This window comes from Poecilia reticulata, chromosome 22 (genome assembly GCF_904066995.2).
Source record: "Poecilia reticulata chromosome 22, P_reticulata-male-v2, whole genome shotgun sequence".
NCBI classification, from domain to species: Eukaryota; Metazoa; Chordata; class Actinopteri; order Cyprinodontiformes; family Poeciliidae; genus Poecilia; species Poecilia reticulata.
The window spans coordinates 4,053,217-4,077,646 of record NC_088851.1 but is presented as its reverse complement, the minus strand read 5'-3'; the positions used below and the strand labels follow the sequence as shown (position 1 = coordinate 4,077,646).

General features: G+C 40.6%; 1 protein-coding gene across 8 annotated transcripts in view; it reads left to right on the top strand.

Annotated features, from left to right (window-relative positions):
- Positions 1 to 287: 287 nt before the first annotated feature.
- The window catches only part of fgfr3 (fibroblast growth factor receptor 3), a 79,194-nt gene continuing 55,051 nt past the window's right edge, over positions 288 to 24,430 (top strand). For 5 of the 8 annotated variants that reach the window (XM_008398789.3, XM_017302578.2, XM_008398782.3 and 2 more), the window contains exons 1-2: positions 288 to 788; positions 7,543 to 7,766. In XM_008398789.3, coding sequence (XP_008397011.1) covers positions 7,619 to 7,766 — 148 coding nt within the window. In that variant the 5' untranslated portion in view covers positions 288 to 788; positions 7,543 to 7,618. The remainder of the gene's footprint in view (positions 789 to 7,542; positions 7,767 to 24,430) is intronic. The other 3 variants (XM_008398788.3, XM_008398786.3, XM_081602909.1) reach the window with 1 other exon arrangement.

The window sequence follows — 24,430 nt, the reverse complement described above, 5'->3', positions numbered from 1 at the left end:
TGAATGGATAAGTATAATTTCACTATGTCAAATGGAGAAAAATCTACTCCCTGAAAACCGGAAATGCGCAATTAAACATTGTCCTTTGGACGGATGATTTTCCAGAAGTAGCCGAAACTTTTTTGTTTTCCTATACCTGGATTCTGAAATTTTGTTTAACACTTCAGTCGGAAAAAAATCGAGCCAAGATATTTAGCGAAACTAATTTATTTTGAAAGTAGCCAACGGAAGTGCCGCACATGTCTGAACTCAGCCGACTTTACGACAACACCTTGCAAACTCCCCACTACTTGACAGAGGAGCAGTCGGCGGAGACTCGCCAGTCGGGAGTTGAGTGCTCAGTGGCGACAGAGCGCGCGAGAGTCATTCTCTCTGAAGAGAAGCGGACGAGTCGCGTTCAACTCTCCTCGAGCGCACTTTCCCAGTCTTCCAGTCCGCTGCACGCGCGGGAGGAGATGAGCGTATTTTGGACCGTTTGGACTGTGTGAGAAGCAGCAGCAGCAGCAGCAGCAACAGGAGCGCGTGGAGCCGAGCTGGATGTAGTGGAGGGCGAGCTGCTGGCTGTGGCGGCGGCGCAGCGCGAGCTACACCTTCAGTAAAGTCTCGAGGAGTGTTCCGGACGGCTTCGCGACGGGTTTTGTGTGTATTTTGAAAACGACAGAAACTTACAACAGTCGGGTGGATTTTCCTAAAGTTTACTGGTCAATAGAGGTTGGTTTTCTTCTCATGAAAGCTGCGGGACATCTGGAACCTGAAGGCTGAGTTTCTGTCAAAACTGATTCATTTAGGTAAGAATTGTTACTGTTATTATTATTAGTAGTAGTAGTAGTAGTAGGAGTATGCTATTATTATTATTTACAGGTAGACTAGCTGAACACGGCTTCGCCTCTTTGTGTTGGGTTTGTGACAGGTTGGAGCTCTTGGTGTCTCACTGCGCTATTCCGATTCCAACTTGAATTTACGGGATCAAAGCTGCACAAACGGCGCAGAGGCAGCGGCTCAATCTTATCGCAGTCCGTGCGCATTTTGTGCGTGGTTATATTCTCATGTCTGCATGGTTCGGGGACGAGATTCGGACACCCTTCTCATTTTGGTTTATGTTTTCAGGAAAATTTACCAGGGTTTGGAAAAATACACATATTTGAATGCATTTTCTTCATGTTGATTGATTTGAGCTCAAACATTTCTTTTAGTTGTTAAAGTTCCACTTTTGGTTCCAGGGGGAAAAAGAAGAAAAAAGAAATCGTGGAAAATGCATGAACCGCGAACATATGGGGAATGTGGCTGAAGTTTAATTATGCACGTTTAGACTCCAATTTGGAGACATCTTTAATTATCTTTATGTGTGCGTTAAAAGACTGGTTCAGCTCCTATTCGTGATAAATAAATCATATATTTGTGAAATAGAAAATGATAGTGATTATTTTCAGAAAGTATACAGCGCCATGGCATCCTCCACTGAGTGGGTGAAGCTGTCTCCTCTCTGCAGCGGTGACGTCTTCTCGGGCTTCAGGGCCCCCCTCCTCCCCAGAGCCCCTCCATTCGGCTTTCATATTCTCCGATTCTCCTTGATCCAATCTAAAGTTTCTCCAGAAAGCTGCAAGTTTCCCCCCCGGTTTTCCATCTCTTGCATGTAAGGTTTCTTCTCCCCCGACAGCAGCACAAACACTAATAAAACAACTAAGACATTTGAAATTGAACTAGTTTTCAAAACGTTCAGATAGAAAAGTAAAATTCTGGCTATTTTAAAAAAAAATGTTTTAATCAACTGAATTAATTAATTTATCTAAAGTTCTAATTGTTTCTTCTATACAGGCTTAAATGTGTGTGAGGGGAAAAAAGAACATTGAACAGTATTTGTCACGTTATGTTTTAATATTCAACTGGAAGTACAAAAGCTGCTGAATCAACAGTTTGACAGCCTATATTTAACTTTTTTTTTTTTTTTACAGTCATCTTCCTTGACATGTTTTTCAGACATTACGAGCTCGGATCAATCAACAAGTTTCACAGCTGCAGAAATGACTGCGCACAACAAAGTTATCTGGATGCTCAGAATCCCTGGTTTCACACTGACTCCTGCTGGATCCTCAATAAGGACCAACAAGAACCTTATGCTCCTTATGTTAAAATGTTAAAAAGAGATAAAAAAAAAATGGGCACTGACTTTGATAGAAGTCTAAAATGTAACTAAAACAGTGTTAGTTGTGTTGCAGTTTGCATTTAAATAAGTTTTAGTCAGGGTAGAGTTTGTAAGTTTAACAGCAAAAAGAAGAAGTGCTTAAATGAGGGCACAACCATTTTCTGAAAAGCTTCTTTCCCGTGCAGATTTGTTAAATTCTCTCTGTTTTTGATTGCTCTTCCCATCTGGTTTTTAATGGCATGTTAAAGAAGAATGTGTTGGTCATTAGGGAATAAAATGTTACTGAAACAGTGGTGAACATATTAAATCTGTGGCAGTCGCGGCTAAACTGTGCCGTTTATTGGCAACGGTTCAGTTTGCCGAAGAGTTTGACTTCCAAAGCTGGATGCAAGCTGAGATTTGTGCCTCAGCGCAAAACTTTCTCAACCGTAAGCTAACTTTTACAAAGTTAATACGCGCAACCCAACGTGAACAGAAAGAATTTGACTGAATTCGACTGAAATCCTGATCAGGATTTCTCATCAAAATAAACTTCAACCTCTGCTCAATGTTATATTTACAAACTAAAATTCAAGGGCTTCAAAAATCAGTTTTTATAGTGTAGTCTTCTGGACTGGGTGGTTCTGACCACTCTGTCTGGTTCACGGTCCTGGTAAAGCCCAGAAAATGACAGGGATCCATAAGAGACGGGGATGCTGCAGATAATGACAGATTAACTGATTCTGTAAATGAATTTCGCGTATCGACCCGAGGAATGCCGCCTACCGGTTTAGTGAGACACATTTCGCTTCCAAATGTGAAACTAATTGCCTCTTTTTGTTGCCGGGATTGCTTTCAGTCACTCATTTAGCTCGTGGTAATGGCGCTTCATTGTTTCTTCCTTTCTATTTATGAATTCGATGGCTTCAATGTTTCTTATTCGTAAAAGGAAAACGACTGGTATCTGTCGTTTTTGCACACTAAAACCAAGAGCTGTGACACAATTTCAGCAATTTTATTAAACTAACTTCTTATATGTATATATTTTTATATTACAGCTACAAATCCAATGTATTTTTTATCTTAATTCTAAATGGCAGAGCATCCCAATGCAGTAATTAACTGTGAAATGGAAGGAAAAGAAAAAAAAAAAAAAAAAATGAAAATCTGAAAAGTGTGTAGTGCATTTGCATTTTTGTGCAGCCTTTACAAAATAGCTCAAGCTCATGAATAGCTTCTGTAAGCACCAGTTTCTAATTGTTGTCACCAGTTTTCAATAGGTGTTAGGTTTGGACTTTGATTAGGCCATTGTAATCATGTCTGTTTAAATCTCCTGGGACTGGTCAGCGTTCAGCTCTGCTCCTCTTCTGATCAGCTGAAACAAATTAGCCCCTTAGCATTGTACTGCCACTACCATTTCTCAGTATAGTTTCAGGGTGCGTTTTCCAACACTTACGTTTTGCAACTACTTTTGTATTCATGAGAAATAGAAATATGGTCACCTTCCTAAGGCTGAGTCATTTGTTGCTAAAAGATGAGTTATGCAACAACAACAAAAATCACTTTTGGCAAAAAGAAAAAAAGACTTGGAACATCATTTTAGGAAGGTGACAACGTGTGTGTGTGTGTGTGCGCGCGCGTGTGTGAGGCAGCATAATTTATAGGAGTGTTTATTGAGCCGCTGTGATGCATACCATTAGTTGCCGTCCTGTTCATTCTTCATTGTGTGTGTGAACGTGTAAATCTGTGTCAGCCTGAGGTGAGCCTGACTCTCTTCAGTCGGATGTCTCTGTGCAGCCTGAAGCAGAAAGCACGCGCGCACACACACACACACACACACTCCCCCTGCCTCTCAGCTGATCAATATCTCTTGTAGCTGAAGGCTGGCGCTCTGATGTGGAGCTGTCTGAGTGGTTGGAGAGGCGACGGGTCAGGAAGGCGAGTGTTCATGACAGAAAGCAGTTCTGATGTTCTGATGTGAGGCTGATTCTCGTCTTTTTGGAACCTTGAAGCTCCGTTTTTACTCCAAACGCCTCTTCAGCTGATGACTGCAGCCCAACTATTGGGTTTTCCTTCTGCTGTGGAGAAGTGTGACTCTGTTGAATTGATCCTCATTAAGGAGGACGAGGTGGTGGTGGGTAGTAGTGACAGAGTGCTGAACTGTTCTCGGAGCCCCTTTTCTGCCCCTGAGCTTTAACAGTGTGAAAATAGTTCTGCATGATTAATGTTCATGTTTTATTCACCGCTCTGGTTCTGTTTTTCTTTCTACGCTTTAAGACAATATTAGCATAACAACTGCTTTTGAACTCCTCACTGAGATCTAGTTTTATTATAAGTTGATGAGTTTATCAGTAAAGATGCACTGATCAGGCTGGTATAGATTTCCGATTTAGTTTTCTGGGGGCTTTTATCAAAATTTCGGGGGAGTTTTATACTATGTCTCACATGCTGCACTTTCTTTTAAAAGAGGATTGATTTATTATATAGGGGAAAGAAAATAACTTTTTTTTTTGTACATTTGACCTGCTGGTCAAAGGTCAGATCTGAGAACAAGCCAGCTCTCTGTCCGGTTGTTGCGTCTCTGTTTACGGTTGGTGAGAAGTTCCTCTGCAGTCAAAAGAAAACTTAAATCAGCCGCTCCTCTTCCAGGGAACGATGATTTGTCTCAACTTAATGCCATCTGTCACACGCAACACTTGCTTTCTCCCCCACGTCTTCATCTAAACTACCTCCATTAGTCAATCAGAGCTGTTGCTGTCTCACATGGCTGAGAGGCTGCCATGCAACTTGTCCAAACAGATCTCTGAAGTCACAGCGAATGTGTTTATGTAAAGAAAAGCTAAGATTATTCAATTTATACTATTATTGTAGCACGGATGTTTCTGTGCTTGCCAAAGCGAACAAAGCAGCGGCGTTTAGTGGCGTACTCGGAGTCTTATCACAAACCCACGATGGGCTTAGAGGGGAGAAGAAGAAGTGTGGAGAATATGAAAGGCTGTGCAAGCATGAAAGGTGTAGTGCTTAGATTAGGACAGTGTGTGTGTGTTCGGTGTGTGTGTCTTGTTAAGTGGTCTAAGTTGGTGTTTTCTGTGTAGAAAACTGATAAGGTGCAACCAAAGTCTCACAGTTTGTGCTGAGTAAGGAATGTGTCACGGTTCCTCCACAGGGAAAGAAAAACTGCGCGGTTAGAAGGAAAGACAACACAAGCTTTTTTCTGGACTGTGTTTGTGTGTGTGTGTGCGTGGGTGTGTGTGTGTGTGTGTAGAAAACACACCTTTTGTGTGTGCACCAAAGTGTTGGTGTGTATTTGTGAGACTTTGTGGCTTTTTTGCTAATTTAAGTTATGTCAGTTTTTAACAAGGGAAATACAAAAGCAGTTCCAGCACCTTGTAAAAGTATTCACACCTCTGGACCTTCTCCACTGTAGCTCATAATTGTTAAGTGGGAGGAAAACAATTCAGGATTTTCTTCTGTGTCGGTAAACAAGTCTTGCTCGATTCTCAATTGCAATTTAGCTCTGGACTTTGACTGAGCCATTCTGAACCATTCACATATTTCAATCCAAAACATTAAGTCCAGTTTATCTCTGACTGGAAGGTGAACTTTCCTCCTGGTCTCAGTGCTTTGTGAGTTTTCCTCCATCTAGCTTCTGTGGTAGAAGCCAAGCATACCCACAGCATTATGTTGCCGCCACCATGTTTCACAGTGTGGTCAAACACAGTGTTTTCATAAGCCAAAGAGTAAAATTTGGATTCAGTCTGATCAGACCACTTTCTTTCATGCATCTGCTTATTCTTTTACATAGCAAGAAGGAAACTTTCTGCTTTAAAACGTTTCCTATTTAAAGCAAACTTTAAGTAGGACTTCTTCGTTCTTTCTTTTATGAGTTTTCTTTTTGCTATTCTTCATGATGTGAAAAACTTTAAATTAATATGTTTGCAATGCACTTAAACAGTGATGTAGAGACTACAAACACATAAAACTAAATCATATTAGTATTGGTTGATTTTTTTTTTTTTTTTTTGTCATTTTTTATTATGTTGGTATTGGTTTGATAAGTAAAACTGGACTAATATTAATAACCCATATTTATTAATATCTTGTTGCTGTTTTTATTTCCGGAGAAGGAGCAGAAGGGATTGGTCAATACAACCAAAACAAACGCACAAGTTTAGCGATATCGGGAGGAATGTCTATAGTTTTTTTTTTTGTTGTTTGTTTCTTTACCAAAGTCATAAGAGAAAACCTAAAGCTGCTCAAATCTGACGCCACTCTATTTTCATTAACATTTTGCAAAGAAGGAAGTTGCTCTCATGTCTGCATCTGAGGTATTCATGTTGTTTCCTCCAGTTGTTCTTGCTGCAGCGCCACCACAGGCGAGGAGGGGAACAGGATTTTTAAAAGGTTTGGTTAGTTTGACACAGTACAGTGTGAAAAATGGTCCCCGATCAAACAGAGTCTCCTGGAGTATTAGGTGAGAAAACAGCTTAGCCTAGCAGAATATTTAGCCATTAGCTTGGAAACCTAGAATGAAAATGAAATGCATATTTAAATCTTGCGGGGGAAAAAAAAAATATATATATATATATATAAAAATTTTTTTTTTTTCAAATTTTTAGCACAATAAACTAAAACATCTGTGTTGCACCACTCTTTTCTGTACTTGCAGTCTTGTGATAAAACATGTGAGAACCAGTAGTTTAGAGCATTCTAAGCATGAAGGGAGACCAGCTAAGGTTAAAGCTACCAGTGGTAGAACGACTGCTCGGACTGGGCGGTTTGTACTTTGCTTTTTTGGGCACTTCACTCAGAGCTTTTGGTACATTCCAGCCTCTCCCCGCTTAGACAAACAGAGGGCAGAGCTCTTCATCATCCCGCTCTGTACCTGCCGTGTCTCTGCCTCCCTCCTGCTTCTCACACTTAACTCACACTGACTTCTAAACTTGGGTATTCCTGCTGGACGAGCCGCAGGTTCTCATCAATCAGCTGCCAGACCACGGACAGGAATTTCCCCCAAGCAGGAGCGGAGTCCTGCGAAAGGTTATTTAGCTCCAAAAATACACAAATCCGCTCTATTAGTGCAGTTTGAAGATGACTTAATAAACTCGTTTTGTAGGTTTTGGGATTTTGGCACACGACTGTTTTTTTTTTTTTTTTGTCAAATCTTTGCTAACCCACCTCAGCAGTCAGGTGTGCTGCAAGAGCAAAACAGCAAGGAGGGATTTCCACTCTAATCTTGAAAATCTGTACAGAATGTTATGTCAAAATATTGGATGGTGCGTACAGAGCCAGTGGCGTTTCTTCAGGGTTTTTTTCGATGTGATGTTGATTTCTCTTGCAACGAACACCTAGACGTCTAAACAGCTTGATTTTCTGACTCATGTTTGTCTTTTTTTTTTTCTCTCTCTCTTTTTTTAAAGGTCGGAGGCAGGAAGTGGTCAGGTCCTCCGTTGTCTGCGGCCGGCGTTCAGCGAGACAGCATGCGGATGGTGGAGGATGGGCCCTGAGTTGGAGTCGGTCCCTGCTGCTCTGCGTCGGGCCCCTCCGTCCAGAGGAATGACGGCTCTGTGGTGCTCACTCTGGCTCTCCCTCCTGCTGCCGCTGTGCGTCTCTCCGGCCAGGCTGCCCACCGCTCAGCCCACAGGTAGGATGCGGGGCCCCGCCCCCTGTTATCTCTAGTAACACTGATGAAGCTGTTTGAGAAGACGAGCAGAAAAACACAAATCTACATTTTAGTTGCTGCTTTTGCTAAGATGAGTGGATTGTCAGAATGGCTAATATTGGAGGTCAGGGTTTCCCTCAGAAAATGTGCTAAGCCTGGTCACCAGTGGCCCACCCACCATGTTGTTGTGTTAATATTAAAAGTTGGCTGGAAACATATATGCTCTTTCCTCAGTTTCACTGCGCACTCAGAGCAAACCTCTATAAGTTGCACTTTTACAGGTTTGCGTTGAGTGAGCCAAGCGAGCGTTGAGGCTTTTATTCTTACTGGTTACTGGTACATAAAAAAAAAAAAAAACTTAAGACAAACAAGCTCTTAGCCTGGCAGGGCATGAAAAGCCTGGTGGCCCGCCAGGCTCATAATACACTGGGTAAAACACATAGTTGCTGAAGTTTTCCACATTTTGTCACGTCACAGCCACAAATTTCAGTGCAGTTTTTGTCCCCATGGTGAAGCATGGTGGTGGCAGCATCATGTTGTGAATATGAAGCCCTATGAAAGTAATCATCACCTTCTTCACAGTCTGTCAAAGCCCAGATGTAAAATTAATTAAGAATCTGTGACCAGTGACAGGCGCTCCATCTGTCTGAGTCAGAGCAGCTGTGAGATATAAACCAAAAAGGAGCATGTAAAAAGAAAATGTAGGACATGTCCACAGCGATGAACGGCTTTACTTTGTTTTTTTGACAGTTTAACTTGACAAATTGGGCTAAAAATCAAGAGGCTTCCAGGGATGAAATGATTAATCAGATTAATTGTGATAAATTGGTCACTGAAATAATTATCACCTAATTTAGAAGTTTATTATAATCTGGACTATACGGACTCCAAGAAAATCAATTTTGCTTAAAGAACAACACACTCTAAGCAGCAAATAAGCCGAAACTGTACAAACATTTTAGGCAATTAAATATTTATTTGCATCTTTCAATGTATTTCTAACATTTCATAAAAAGGCTTAAATGTTTTAGAAAAATATGCATTATTTATTTTTGCTTTCTGATTAATCAATTAATCATGAGGAAAATCAAATATTCTATTGATTATGTTGATGAGATAAATAATGGTTAGTTGCAGTCATTAGTCCATTCTTATAACACGTTTTTTGATTGTTTAATGTGACAAAAGGGAGACACTCACAGAGGTGTGAATACTTTGCAGCCATTCTAAATGTTCTGTTTTTGGACACTTCACACTGAGCAGCTTCTTCATCCCCGTCACATCTCAGTGCTCCGCTAACTTCAAATAAACAGAAATGTTTCAGAAGACATTTATTGTTTATGTAAATATGTTCTTTTTGATTCCCCCAGCAGGATTTAATTGGACTGTTTTTGGTTTGCTGAGCTCAGTGTGATTTCACTTTTTTTTTTCCTCTTTGTTCTCGAGGCGCAGACATGCCCAGAGATCAATCCAAAGTAAACGTCAACTGTGTTTTCTTTAATCTCTCCATATTGCGCAAAAAAGCCCCAAACAGAGCGCTGTAATCTTTTTATTTTTTTCTTCCTCCTGAGGCATTAGCCAAGAGTTATTTTTTCCCTCCTCCTCACGCCCCCTCCCCTCTCTCTTCTCTTTATTTTCTTTTTAAGTCAAAAGCCATTTGAAGCGATCTTTTGACACTCTTCACATGCTGCAGTTGCATTAAGAAAGATGAGGGCTTGTGTGTTTTCTGGAGAGGGTCCAGATTTGTCTTTCCCACTTTGTTCGTGTGTGTGTAGGAACACGTCGGGGCTATCTTCCAGATAACGCGGCTCACAGGAGGAGACGTGGATTGCATCTAATATGCTTTCATAATGTGTGTGTGTGTGTGTGTATCTGTGTGATTGCTGAGTGAAAATCCTGACGGAGCGAGCTTTAGAAATATGATGTCATCTGAGGAATTCCATCACTACAAATGAAACGAGTGAAAAAGCTGCTTGAGGCGTCTGACCTCATGCTCAGCCCCAATGATACGACAGAGCTGCTGTGATTCTGTGCATCTGCTGGTAGATCATATTGGGCGTGGTTTTGTTTCTGCTTTTGCTTTTTCTTTTTTTTTTTAAACTGCTTCGTATATTTGCAGAAATCCAGCAGAGACTCTGAGAAGTAGTTTCACGTCGCTGCTGGTTCTACACATGATGGTGTGATGGTTCGCTTGATCTGATATGGATTGAAGTGTGTTTTCTGATGAAATGACGTGACTTTATCTCACTATCAGTGTCTCTATTGTTGGTTACTTTAAATGTTTTAAATGAAAGATGCGGCCTGCATCGAAGATGTTATCGCCACGGAGACTGTAAACCAGGCAGATAACTGTACACAAGCAATGGATCGTAAAGGAGCCCATTTAGAGATATTGCAGTGTGGCAATAAAGATGAAAGAACAGAAATGAGCAACTTTTACAATAATACTTTGCCCTTTTTGTGACTCCAAATCTATTCATTAAAACATTTGCCTAACTGTGAATTTCTTCATAGAGCATATTTTAAATATTTGAAAGAAAATGTAGCTTGAGAAGCTGAGAAACCTAAAGGCAACACACCTGAATGCAACCAATCCAGGAGCGCCATTCATTTTCCTCGCCACTGATTGGATGTGCCTCCAGTTGTCTTCCATGTCTTCCTTCCAAGAGACAAGGAAGACTGAGGATGTTAGCTTTTGCTGAATTGCCAAGACAGTTTCCACTGATTGTAGTAATGTGTATTAAGAAAGAGGCAAACAGTTAATTGACTTAAGATTTAATGTTGATTAAAGGCTTATTTGGTTATAATTAGTTCCAACTGATTAACTAATTAATTAACTGTTTAGACCAGTGGTTCTTAACCTGGGTTCGATCGAACCCCAGGGGTTCGGTGAGTCGGTCTCAGGGGTTCGGCGGAGCCTCTGCCGCGGAGGTAAAGACACACTTGTGTAAAGTTGTAATGACGAGCCCCGCAAATTTTGGCTGTCGGGTTATAAAAAGACAGTCGTCCGTCGTGATGCAAGAGGAAACTTGGGTTTTTGAGAAAATCGCAGCTCATCAATTAATCATAAGTCAATTGATTAGATCAGTCAACTTTAGATTAATTCATTAATCGATAACTTGCATCCATCGTATTACGGAATACTGTGTCTGAGCTATTAAAATAGGCAGCTAAGTGTTTTTAGAAGGTCTCAAATAGGACTAGGCAACATGGCTTCAAAATAAAATCTGTGATTTCTTTCACACTAAGAGAAATGTCCGATTCCCTTTTCTTGGAAAGATATTACAAATGACAGAAAATGTCCCTTCTCTGAATTGACTTGAATTTAAAGTCCAAATGAGTAGAAGCTTGAAAACACGTTTTGCAATAGATTACAAAACTGTTTCAGTAATCGATTAATCGCGATGAATCACAATGAATCCTGATTAATTACAATTATGTTTAATTCAACAAATAGTTTTAGCCTTGATTCACTTTACTTTAAAGCTACACTTTGTGGCTATTTTAATGATAATTGGAAGTGAACTCCAAGTGAATCATCCAGCTGCAACATGTCCTCACCTTTCTGCATGTCATGGAGAGGCTGGGATCCTCCTCCCCTGCCCAGTAGGCATGTCCGGCCTGCGGCCCGTCTCCCTGTCGGCCTTTTGTCCTCCCGCAGAGTTCCCCAAGTCCACAGATGGACCAGCAGTGGGGGCAAAGCGACTGTCATTTACTGGCAGATGGCATGACTTCCCTCAACCACAACAGCCCTGAGCTGGGAAGTTCCTTTAGTTTTATGCTAACAGTCTGTGACTGTGTGTGTGTTACAGTGTGTGTGTGTGTGTGAGGAGGTGAATGGTAGATGGATATGTGTGTGTTTGTGATGAATAGTAATCAGAAGGTGCTGAAATGTTGTTGAAAGCTTACAGGTTATAATATTTAACCTAAAGGTGTGAGGCTGCTAGTTATATCTGCTCAGCAGTTGTATTGATGCTGTCTTATGAATTTGCCCACGTTTTGTGTTGTTTATGTATGTGACCACTGAGTGTGGGTGATGAATATTTTTGACTGGAAAACAAATCTCTCCCTGCTATTTCTACTTTAAAAAACCCATTGGTTGCCTTTCACTTATGGAAGATTTTAAATATAAAACCTGTAATTATTTCAATGGATGGTTTATTCCACTGAAGGCCCTGAAAGCATGTAATTTCATTTATAAAAAAGAAAAGAAAAAAAAAACTCACCCAAAGAACAGAACTACCCATTAAAAAAGAATCATGAAACGAGCTTTAAAAAGGCTTCTAGAGTCATTTCCAGACCTATTCCCTGCTTTTTATGTGTGCATTAGTAAAGCGAGGCGGTTCTGTGGTCTGTCTGTGAGCGAGTGTGACGTGCAGTCCCCTTGTTTCCATTAAGTCTGTACCGTTGTTTATTTCTCCAAAAGGCATGGTGGCATTCCCAAATGTTGGAAAAGAAGGAGAAAGTAGCATTTTGGAAACCTGGGTGAATTGATGCTGGAGATTAATGACGAAGAGCAGAGGGTGAATGTCTGTGTGGGTTATTCTCCCACCTTTAGTCACTGACCACACACACATACACACACCTCCTCCTGGTGGCCTTTTGTGGTTGTCATGTGAGATTTTGTCACATTAAAACCGCAAACCATGATGTATTCCATTTGCATTTTGTGTGTAATTGTAAAAGGAACAAAATATTGTTTCTGTATAATATTGAGTTAAAACTTTTTTTTTTCTTTGTAGAAGATTCTCCACTGAGTCTCTTGTCTTTCCCAGATATTCTCAGGTGTTCTGAATAAAATCATCCCCCCAGGCATCATGGTGCCACAACCATGTTTTCTCTGGCTTTGTTTCCATCCAACTATCATGCAAATACATTGCGAACTTTTGAAATGTTGCAAAAAAGAGACAAAAAGGGGAAAGTGCGAGTTAGATGTGTTTCCGTCTGCTGGATCAGGATACGCAAGACGTGATTTTTAGAGACGTTGTCGCTACATGTGGGCGTAGTAAACAGGAAGCAGCTGTAAGCTAGCATGAGCCGCACATCTCAGAAAAATGAGAAGAGCTTGCAAATTTTTCTGAGTTTTTTGTCTCTGATCAGGAGAAGATCCACCAGTGGATGGGAAAGTTTGCCATGTCTGAACTTATTTTGCAAATGTGTTTCCATTTCCCCTTTTATCGCATTAAATCTTTTTTGGGAAAGCTAAAAATCACTTCACGCGAGCTTAAATACATTATCAAATTTTCAGAGTACAAGTACGAGTGTTTCAGTTTATGTACTTGCTAAGTTCAAGTACTGATACAGAGAAGTTAGCAAGTTTATATTTATATACTACACAATAACTTCTGAAAACACATTTCTTTTGTCTAGCAATGTGACGTAACGCCTTCCATCTCCCTGCTGGAGGGCAAAACGCTGCCCGCTGACGACGACTACTGTTAGTTTTAGCTGTCAGGTTGTCAAGATAATGCTATGAATATGAAATATTTGTGATATATAAAAGAAAAAGAAATACAGTGCTTTGCTATTTATTGTCAACACTACAAACACTAGATAACAAGGTCCAATGGTGTCACAGTAACATACAACGTATCAATAGGCCTACAGTCCCTGAAACTGTATTAACAAATCACATACACTGGAGCATACCTTTAAAATAAATTAATAACTATAAATATAATCAACAACCAAATAAATACATTTACCTTGAACCATGTCCAAATGATGGATATTTTTACTCCCTCCCACCATCTAACTTCTCTTTTCTTCTTTTTGTTTTTCTGTTGTTTATTTACATATTTGGGTACTTGTCACTGGTATTTTTTTGTTTTAGTACTTCACCCTGGTTGGAACCTGATCAATCTGCTGGTATTAAAGTGAAGGGAGCTGAATTCCTGACTCAGACGAAGACATGTGAGAGATCTGTGACGCCTCTAAACACAGTACATGTCAGCAGGGGCTGCTTAGGTCAACAAGAAATTTGTTTTCACACTCTCACATGCACACGCACGCACACACACGCACGCACGCACACACGCGCGCAGTCATTCCCCTTTTTTCTTCTTCTTCTCTGTCAAATTTCATTTCGGCTGCATATCTTATTCTCCTCTATCCAGCACAAGAACATGCACAATCTTACCAGTTGAAAGCTTCTCCTGCGCTCGCAAAGTCTTTGATGATCATAGTGTTTTCTTGAAGGTATTATGTGTATGTGTTTGTGTAAGTATGATTGTGTGTGTGGCTCTCAGAATAGCTGACAGCTTATGCAGAAAGCAGTTTTTCTGAAGAACTTCAGTGAAGCCATGATTCTGCCCTTTAGCTCACAATAAGGAAGATTTGATGTATTTTCCCATCAGCTTGTTCTGAGACGTACCCGAGTGAACCTGAGGAGAAACACGTCCTCAGCATTATGACATTTACACAGACTTAAAGCTGCATTATGTAGCTTTTTTAAAAAATATGTTTTTTTAAATATATTTGTTAAAATCATCACTGTCGATGTGAAAAAAGTCAAGCTCCTCCCTGAGCTACTATGGCAATATTAGTAAATGCACAGCTCTCTGTCAAAAAGAACCAATCAGAGCCTTTACAGGAAAACTGTTTATCTGCCGACATTGGTGGCCATGCTAACTAGCTTTAGCATTCATGACAGGCTTCGCTGTGGAGAGAAGCTGTAGCGTAGCAGGGTGGGAGGGTGTGAGCAGTGCATACATGAGAGTGACTAACAGCGATAAGACCTTCCTCCTGGCTCTGATTGGTTGTGTCTGACCAGATTTCTTCAGATGACAATAGTAGCACTGGGAGAAGGCAGAGGAGCCTTTGATTTTCATAGATTATCAGTCTCATAACAAACTGTCAACACATATTGACAGTTTTACCAAATACGTAAAAGAATTTTTTTTAACTTGTTTTAACAATAAGTATGTAATAAAAGCTACAAACCGCATCTACAGTATTCCACTCCTTTAGTTTTCACATCAAAACTCGTCATGAGTAAATTAGATGAAGCAAGTTTGAACAGAAACAAAACCAATAAACAAATCTTTTTTTTTTCTTTTTTTAAGCCAGCTGACCAGCAGTGTGCAGCTGTTCAGCCCTTTTCAATGAAACAAAGATGTCAAGGAATATCTGTGCATGTTTTTTTTTTTTTTGGCCTAGAGGGGACTCCTCTCTCCCAGTTTGCATGTGTTGGGTTATTTTCCAGAATATCATCACGTTTGTCCGTTCGGTGGAGCGCCCGACCTCATTGGCCTGCAATCATCCCATTATACGCGCCATGTGTGGGCTCAACGAGAGCCACGAGGAACCGGGCCGTTCATCACAACCCGGGCTCCATGGCGCTGCAAGCGGTTCCTCCTCTTCAGCAGAGACACGATGATGCACATTTCCCTGGCAACGTTATCAGGAAATCTTTTGGCAAGCGTGGGAAGCATACAGGTCAAACAAGCTTTAGAAAGAGCGCTGATTTCTGCAACAATGGCTGCTTTGTGTCGACTCTGTGATGCAAATAATCCAGTAGACACCCAAGACTCTTTTTTTTTTTTTTTTTTTTTTTTAGTAAAGGAATTAAATGCTGAATGCTGCTTCCGCTTAGTACAGAATCACTGGAGTTCTTGTGATAGAATATATTTATGCAGTAGTTTAATATAGAGTGTCTGTTATGGTTTATACAGTAAAACAGTGAAAATTGTGTGATTGTGCTTTTTTTTTTCCAAAGATTTACTATTTAAATCATTTTTTAATATTTTTTGAAAAATATTTGCAACCTTACAGTTTAGTTTTACATCCATTAGATAAATTGAGCAAATACAAAATGCAGCTTTCTAATAGCGCTGGGTGATAAATCGATTTTTAAACCAATGAACTTCTTGTTTTTCAGTGATGTCAGCACACCCAAGGTCTACATCTTGCTTAAGGATGTTTTTCAGCTTCAACTTATTTGGACTTTGAACTCAGGTCAACTCACAGAAAGGAAGATTGGGAAAAAAGATTTTCAAAATGTTTTCTGTCATGTGTAATTTATTTTTTAACAAAGTGAGAAAAGGAATCAAATAAAATAGGAAATTGGATTTGGTGTGGAAAAATCAGAGATTATTTTAAGCCCTATATCGCCCAGCCCTACTTTCCAATGATTTGATTGGAAAAAAAAAACAAGAAAAAGAGGCCAATGTTGATTAGGCAATAAGAAAGAGAAAGGGTGCAGGTTTTGAAATGGTTTGGTTTTTTTCACTCAGTGCATTGTGAACAAGAACAACACCAGCTGAAAATGATCCCCAGTTGATCTGAGACTACCGGACTATCGGGTGTGAAATCGCCTTTAGTTTTGTAAAGTCCAAATCACCTGCTTTTAAATGTCCACTTAGGCAAAACTTTCTGAAAAGGGAGCTGACAGCTGCAGATCAGCGGGTCACTGTCACCCAGCAGGACTCACACCGACCCCGTCGCTGCTGTCACCTGTCTATTATTATTATACCTCATTAATGCCCTTTGAAATCCTCTGTGAGAAGAATTGCATGAATTATGGATGAAAAGACAGGTCTGTGTGTCTGGCCCCTGCCATCTTCATGTTGCGGTGTGTTTCTCTCTATGTTCTCAGCACATATATGCAGGGATATTAAATAAGAATCGCATTGTAAGCCCTAGATCTTCGTAGGAATCTGCTTACTCCCTCTTTTCTTTTTCTTTTTTTTGGAGATGTTTTGAAGTTTCCATCAGCTTTTAAGGCCCTCTTGGAGCTGCATGTACCGTGTTTCATCGTAATGATGTCTCTGAGGCATATACACACTCTTCTCTGTTTCGTACACACCTGTACATGCCCTCTGTTCTACCCCTGGCTGCGGTTCAGGGCAGTTCTCGGCCCACAGGCTGACAGCGGTGTTGACATACGGCAGGTTTTTAATTACAAAGCTCCCCCTTAAGGCAATTGTTGAGATACTTAACAGATCAAGCAGACAACACGGGGGAACAGAAGGCCTCGTTGTGTCGTATCGGACTGCTATTTGAAAATCTACACTTTTTTTCTTCTTTTTTTTTCAGTAGCTGAAACTGGAGGTAAATGTGGCTCTTTCAGCTTCGCCTTCTATTAAAGGTTATCCGTCTTCCCACACTCTTTTTATCTTCATTTGCATCTGTCCCTCTGTCATCTAGATTTACTGCCACCGTTTATTGAGCTGCATGTTCTTCAATAAACTGCAGAATGGGTTTGCAGTTGCAAAATGCAGCCGGTATACCTTATGCATGTTCAAACCTGCTGTACACCACACATTTCCATGCTTCCTCCTACATTCAGTAGAGAAGTGTTTCATTTTTGGATTCATAGCGTGTCACGTTGTCGTCTCAACCTGCTTACCAGTTATCTTTGCTGTATTAATATTTGCTGTCCACTCGGGTTGCACAATTTTAGTCAATTTTGGGTAAAATCTGCCTTTTCCTCACGCTCGTTTTTCTCGTTAACACTGTCAGTGGCAGTTGCTGTCTTCCATGAAAGGTGGGTGATATGGACTTAAAGTTTTATCACAATATTTTCTGTACTATTGTGCTAACGGTAACAGTGACAATATGGTGTTTAAAAAAGTGTTTTCAACACCATTAATTGGAATTTATGTTGACAACCATAACTCAAAATTCTTATAACAAATTTATGACAATAAATGATACAATATACAATAAGTATAGTTTATCGAGTCTATTGGTACTCTATCCAACAGGCTCAATGTCTTATTGGTAGAAATGCAACTGTGCTCATATTTGTACATTGCTGTTGATTCAGTGCACACATTTACCAAATAATCACAGCTTTGTTTTTTTCTTTAGCGCATGCAAAATTATTATGAGTGGGACGAAATACTCAATACTACGAAGTCCGCCTGGTGACGTGGAACAAAAAGAGAAAAAAAAACTGCCCACGACTTGATAAGTCTTGGCCACAGCCTGTTTAATTCGTGACCAGGATTTGTTATAATTAAGTTATTCCCACAAATTGAACGAGTCGTTCCCATGAGTTAAAGTCATGACTGTAATTCTTTTTTTTTCCCTTTCATGCCACCCGAAGGGCTCCGTACAATGCAACGTTCTGTACCTCAACCTTAAAAGGTCATTCCAAAGCAAAAAGGTTTTCCAGTGTTGTTTGTTTGAAAGGTTTGTCTTCTTTTGGACAATGTGTGGCTGCGTCTTAATCCATAGCTCTTCTGTAATGTCACCAACTACAATTTCCCCAAAATGACGCATACTTAGCCGCTCCCAAGTGGGCGGGACTTATTGCTCCAACGCCTGAATGAGACTCGAAGTCTCCTCTGATTGGTTGATAGGTGATGAACTCTTGCACCATGGCTGAATCATGAATATATGTCATGTAACTTTTTACATCTGTCACTACCATGATTTCTAATTACTTATCACAGCGAGGCAGCGACGTTCATGTTCTCCCTAGCCTGGATGTGAGGCCGCTCTCTTTCATCTTCATCCTCACTCAACTCTCCTTCTTCTTCCTTCCTCTTTCCCATCCTTCTCTTTGTCTCTTCTTTCCACTCACACATCTGCTCCTTGTGCCTTCATCCTTCCCCTTAATACAGTCTAATTAGGTCACCTACTTCTCTCTCCATCTTTATTTCCTTTCTCTTATCCCCAGCCCCCTTTTCTTTTTGTGGTGCTTCATCCATCTATCTTTGTTCACAGCTGAAATGATCCAGAGGCCTGTGCTCTCACCCTCATGTGTGCTTCTGTTTAACGCTCCCCCACATCCAGCAACAGCTGACACATCTAATATTGAAACCAAATTCCCTCCCTCGGCCTCCCCCCTCAGTATTCCCTTATGTTATTTTGCCAGGAGAGCTAAAATAATAAACCCTTGTACCGTCTGCAGAGTGTAATGGAAGCCTTCTTCACCCTGGAAAGAAAAGAGAGACGTGGAGTTGCTCTGGCTGACAGCGGCACAGTGACAGTAGAGCTGACTGGATTTTTTTCTTCTTCTTTTTTTGTTTTTTCTTTTTAAATAACCGTCATCAGAAGTGTTTTTTTGTTTGTTTGGTTTTTTTTTCTATTCGAGAACTGTTATTTTTGAATGCGGCATTTGGTAATGAGCTAAATTTTTTCCTAATGTGACAGGTTTCTCCTCATGCAACGTTCTGTTTGGTCTGTATCGCTGAAAAACAAAATCAGAACGAGCTAAGAGGTTGTTTTTCTAATTCGCGACGCTTGCTTCAGATTGAAGAAGCACTCAGGGCTCTTAAGATAAAGGCCAATGCTGGCATTTATCTGGAAGGAGCAACTTAAACATCTGTGATAGAGCTGGTTTGGTAGTCTGACACTCTGCTGATAAAGTGGGCTCCAACTGACAAGAACCATGAAACCAAAGAGCGCTAATGCTACGTTCACACTGCAGGTCTTGATGCTCAAAATTAAATTTTCTTTTTGTTTTTATTGCCACACATACTACCAATTAACCGATTTCTGTGTGAACGGTTTACGACCCCAAAGCAACACTGTGCAGAACGCTGACGTCACACAACATCGCTCTGTTTACGGAAGTAATAGTGGTCGCCGTTCTTCTATTTTTACTATACGATGTATATTTCTTCACTAATGTTTGAACAAAATGCCTGTAATTCTTTAATGACTAAATGCAATAAATGTGTACATTGAATTATACTTTTCAAAAAATAATCGCCTGTTCTCGAGTACATTTTCTCCTAATGCTCAGCTGCAGAAACAACAAACTGTTTAGTGAAAACGTTTGTTCAATGGTGCTGCAGAATGAGGAAGTAACTAAACATCTTGAAGCCTGAGGTGTTCTGTGTTGGGAAACCGACTCTTTGGAAAGTCTCATAATTTTCTGACAGTACTGTAGTAGGACACAGTATGACAATCCTAAACAACATACGTTTAATGTGACAGACCATCACAATGTGTGCATAATTATGAAGTGGAAAGAAGATGATTTGATTTTTCTTGTTGATGCAGTTACAGCTGCATGTTTTTGGGGTATTTGTGTAGCAACTTTGTATGTCTACTAGCCAAAACTTTGTGACTATGAGATTTTTGAGTTTCCAACAAGATGTTCTACAAACGTTTCTTTTGCTCCTTTTGATTTTGTTGTCTCTTTAGGTCAGTAACTTGGAGGATATTAAGGCCTTTAGAGACTTCTGTCAAAGACATACAGTGTTGTGCACAAACATGTTTTCAAAACAAGCTAAAAAAATGTTTTTATTACATTTGTTCTATCAATAAAGTGTGCTTCATATTTATGTTACAGTTTAAGAATATGTAACCTAAATATGGAGAAGTTGTGGATTTCTAACAGTAACCACATTGTTCCCCAACAGAGATGAAACACTAGGCTTAATATAAATGAGAACTTCCAGCAGTATTTTTAGATGCTTTTAGCTTTTATTCAGATTGATAAAAAGCAGGTGACAGGTCAATAAAATCTGTTGTTCCTGACAGATTAATTAACTAAAGGCTGCTGAGGCTTAACTTCAGTCTTGTTGCCAAGATCTTTGAAAGACAGAGTCATTGTTAGAGTGTAGACAATGCCAACTCCACTCTGGCTCTCAGATTTTAATTGTGTGTGAGTGTGTGTTCTAAGTACAAGCTCTTCTGGCCACTGATCACTCTCCATATACCCGTGATCCTTTTCACCTTCCACACAGACGCACACCGCTATCTCTGGCATTATCTATGGGTACTTTAGAAGGTCTCTGTGCATTTGTGAGGGGGAGGGGGTCACACTTGGCACCCTGGGAGGTCAGGGCAGGGTTGTAGTTGAGGTCACCAGAGGTCAGAGTTGAACATTTCAATCAGCCATCTCCTCATACAGTGTCAGTGTGTTTGAACATGGTTTCCATCAGATGCTTCTCGTCTCTGGAGTTCCAGATAAGAGGCCTTTGAATTGTGCTTTGAACTTTGAGACGTTCGTTTCTTTAACAGTTCAGATCCTCCAGAGCGCAAATTCTATGTCGGGACCATTTTAGAGCTCACTTTTATGACTGTTGGACAGTATTCCAAAAGTTGTCACATAGATTCGGTCAAGGTTGCGAGTCGCTATCATGTTCTTTTTTTCCCTCCATCGTCTGAAACTGTAAGTCATTCGGCTCTGCCGTTGACATTTCCAGGTCGTCTTGACTTTTGTTCGTGACGTTTGCGCAAATCACTGCTGGCATGCCGTAAAACCACCTCCGCACCCAGAACACGAAGCGATCCCGTTGCCTAAACGAGAGGCTCCGCAGTCGTATCTAGTAAAAGCCGCCTTGTAATCAGATTGGTTCCTCCGTGTTGTTGTGTGATTATGTTGTTCGGCAGCCCCCGCTCCACACTCTCTCCACCGACATCTTGGCTTTTATGGGGGGTGGGCTTCTTCTTCCACTTTGTCTGCTGAATTGAAACTAGGCCAGTTCGTCCTCGGAATGACAATTACCATGGGCCAGACCCGCGGCCTGTTCCGAGGCGGGTGGGGAGAGACGATGGGCGACAACGAGAGTCTGAAAGGAGCAAAGACGGCCGGTCTCTGCCAAGAAACTCTGGACGTACAGTCGCTTCCGATGCTCGTTAGTGCAGCTGAGCAGAAGTCCAGGCCTGCGCGAGAGTGGAGGGAGGACTGAGGGGTGGGTTGATGCTGGCACAGGCCGGGGCGGGATGTTTAGAGGCAATGTCTATCTTTAACTTGATTTTTGGGGGTCCTTTTGATGAAGCGCCACAGCTTGGTGGAGAGACCCCCCCCCACCCCCACCTTTCCTCCTTCCATCACCCTTCTTCTCTCCTCCTTGATCTCCATCCCTCGTCTCTCCCCCAATAGTCCCTCTCGTCTTGGCAGTCTTCTGTAGGTCGGTGTGAGGTTGTCAGGCTGGCCCAGATTAAAGGCATTGTCCAAAGGTATTTACATCCGGCCAAACCATATTAAACAGAGATTAGGGGTTTTCACTCCACATTCGAGAAAGGAGAGGAGAATAGAGGAAGGAGTAAAAGAATTGGGAAACTTTCCAGAGACGAGCAAGATTTACAATTTGAGTAGTTTTTGAAACAGCGGAAGAAAAATGTGCTCTTTATTGACGGTGGGGAGGAGATTGATGTTGTTGGTGGGTGGTGTGGTGAGGGGTGGCTCTACAGATCCTGTTTGAAGGTCATGTGATACTGGCTAGTCTGACGGGTTACTGAGCGTGCCAAACGGTTGGCAGACTGTGCCGCTTTTCAGCAGAGGAAGTAGAGGCTAAAGAATCTGTTGGCGGGAGCAGCGAGCAGACGAGCTGCTGCTGCGGACGTCCCAGTCCGTCTATGAGGCTGATGCACATTGGAAGATATTTATAGTGAATTATGGTGTCTTTTAGACATATAAAACAAAAATAAGATGCACACAAAGACTGGCAAATGTATTCACACTGCTTGAGCAGATTTACATTTTCTCATTTTGGAGTTTTCTGCTTTGACACAAAGAAGTGCATCGTCAACTCATGTCAAATTAAGTCTATTTGTTTGTCACCTTTGAGCATCAAGGCAGTTCAACGTGTTTTACATTATGAAAACATTATGCAGTAACCGATTGTGAAACCTCAAACATTATATTGTCAAATGCCATCATCAAAATCATCAAGCAAATATAAGTCAGATATATTGATTAATGTTCTAGGTTTTGTTAATCAAGCAGAGGTGGGTTTTTAAAGGAACTTGGTGTTTCGGATGTTTTGCAGTCTTCTGGAAGTTTGTTTCAATGATAAATCTGAAATTTTATCTTAAAAATGAAAATCTAATCAATGGCAAATGGGAAGTACGACACAAAGTATTCGTCTTCAGAGTTCAGTTTTCATCAAGCTTTCGTAACCAGTAGAGCCACATTTTCCAGAGACTTTTACCGAAGAGACAACTTCACTGTAGAAAAATCAGATTCTATTTAATGTGTTAAACTTGGCTACATATTACCAGATTTTGACCCAAATTTGGTTCTCATAACTGAAAATAAATTTAGTTTTGGTCGACACCAAAAGAAATTGAAAACTAGATGCTTTTCTTTTAATTCAGCAAATGTGCAAAACCACTTTTATGTTTTGCATCTATTATCCAGCTTACCTACAAACAAACACAAAAAAAAATCTGACTACTGTATTTGTTTGATTTTAGTATTTTTATTGTTATTAATATCATTTTCTTGGCCTGTGGGGACTTTTGACTCAACACCTTTGGCCCACAGCATGACAACAACGTTTGGACACCCTTGGTGTAGAGCCTCTAGAGTCACAGACCCCTGATCCAGGAATTAATAGTTTTTCCCATTCTTTTCAGCAAAAAACAAAACAAAACCTCAAGCTGTTATCAGATTGAATTTAGCACTTCTTTGAAGATCACTTCTCACCTCGTGCCACAGATTCTTAATTACATTCAGATCTGGACTTTGACCAGGAGATTCAAACACATAATTATGCTTTGATTTGAAGTCATTTCATCCATCTAGGATATGTGAAACGTAATGTAAAGGAATTATGGCAGTCCTATTGGGAACCTCTCTGTGCCAAACAGTGCTAGCTGATCAGCTGCAATTTGGATATTTGGAGAACATCCTATGTCTGTTCCGTAAGAGGTGAAGTATTTGAAGCTCGGCAAGGATTAATGAATCAATACATGCAAATTGCATTCATCTGCACTGAGCATATCATCCCCAGTGCCAGCGCCGCCAACGAGTGACGGCTGAGATACATGGAATCCAGCCTTTTACAGTAGTGGAAGCAAACTAATTACCTGCAACAGGCCATTTGTTGCTGAATTGTCTGCCGCTGCTTTGGGAGCAGCCTGCTACGCACATGTGGGAAACACGGCCTTGTCGTATGATTAGTTAAATGTAGTGAGGAGGAGGAAAAAAAAGGGGCCGAGGGTAGCCTGATAAAGATAAATGTCTCCCCAGAGCATCTGGAATCCATCACTTTCAAAGCAGCTTAATCCCAGATATGGCTTTAAATAAGGCATGTGCTGCTGCTTTTCTCCCCGGCTCAATCAAAGTACCTGTTAGGAAAGGAGAAGAAGAAGCACATCAGTACCCCTCGTACACACGTCTAAATCTAAAACGATTACAAAGAGTTTTTAAACTAACGCAGATGTCATTAACAAACATCAAAGCTAGCAAAATGATTTAAAGTGTCATGCTCTGTCAAGGTAAAACCTCAAACTTCAGTGTATTCTATTGGGATTCTATTTCATAGATCAACAGAAAATGAAAATTAGGCATCATTTTCTACATTTATTACAAATAAAAATCTGAAATGTGTACTCTGCGTATGTATCGACTCCCCCGCCAACCTTAATCAATAGAACTATCTCACGAGACATTATGTCACATTACAAGGGTCTCTACCAGCTCCATCCATCTTCCCATCATGATGCTGCCTCAGTGTTCTTCAGAAACAATAATTGGTGCTTATTGATGTCTTTTAACAACAGCTTTCTTCTTACCACTTTTCCATAAGGAACAGATTTGTAGGCAGAATGAGTTAGCATGGGCCTCTAGGCTACGTTTGTGTTGATAGCTCTGCCTGCGTGGGGAATGTGTTGGTAGCTGTGGTGGAAGCATGTGCAGAGCACTGTACATCATGCAGTGTTTCATATAGTAAGTTTAATTAAAAATAAGTGGAAATAAACGATTTTCATTTCAGAATCTCTTTTTGCTGCTA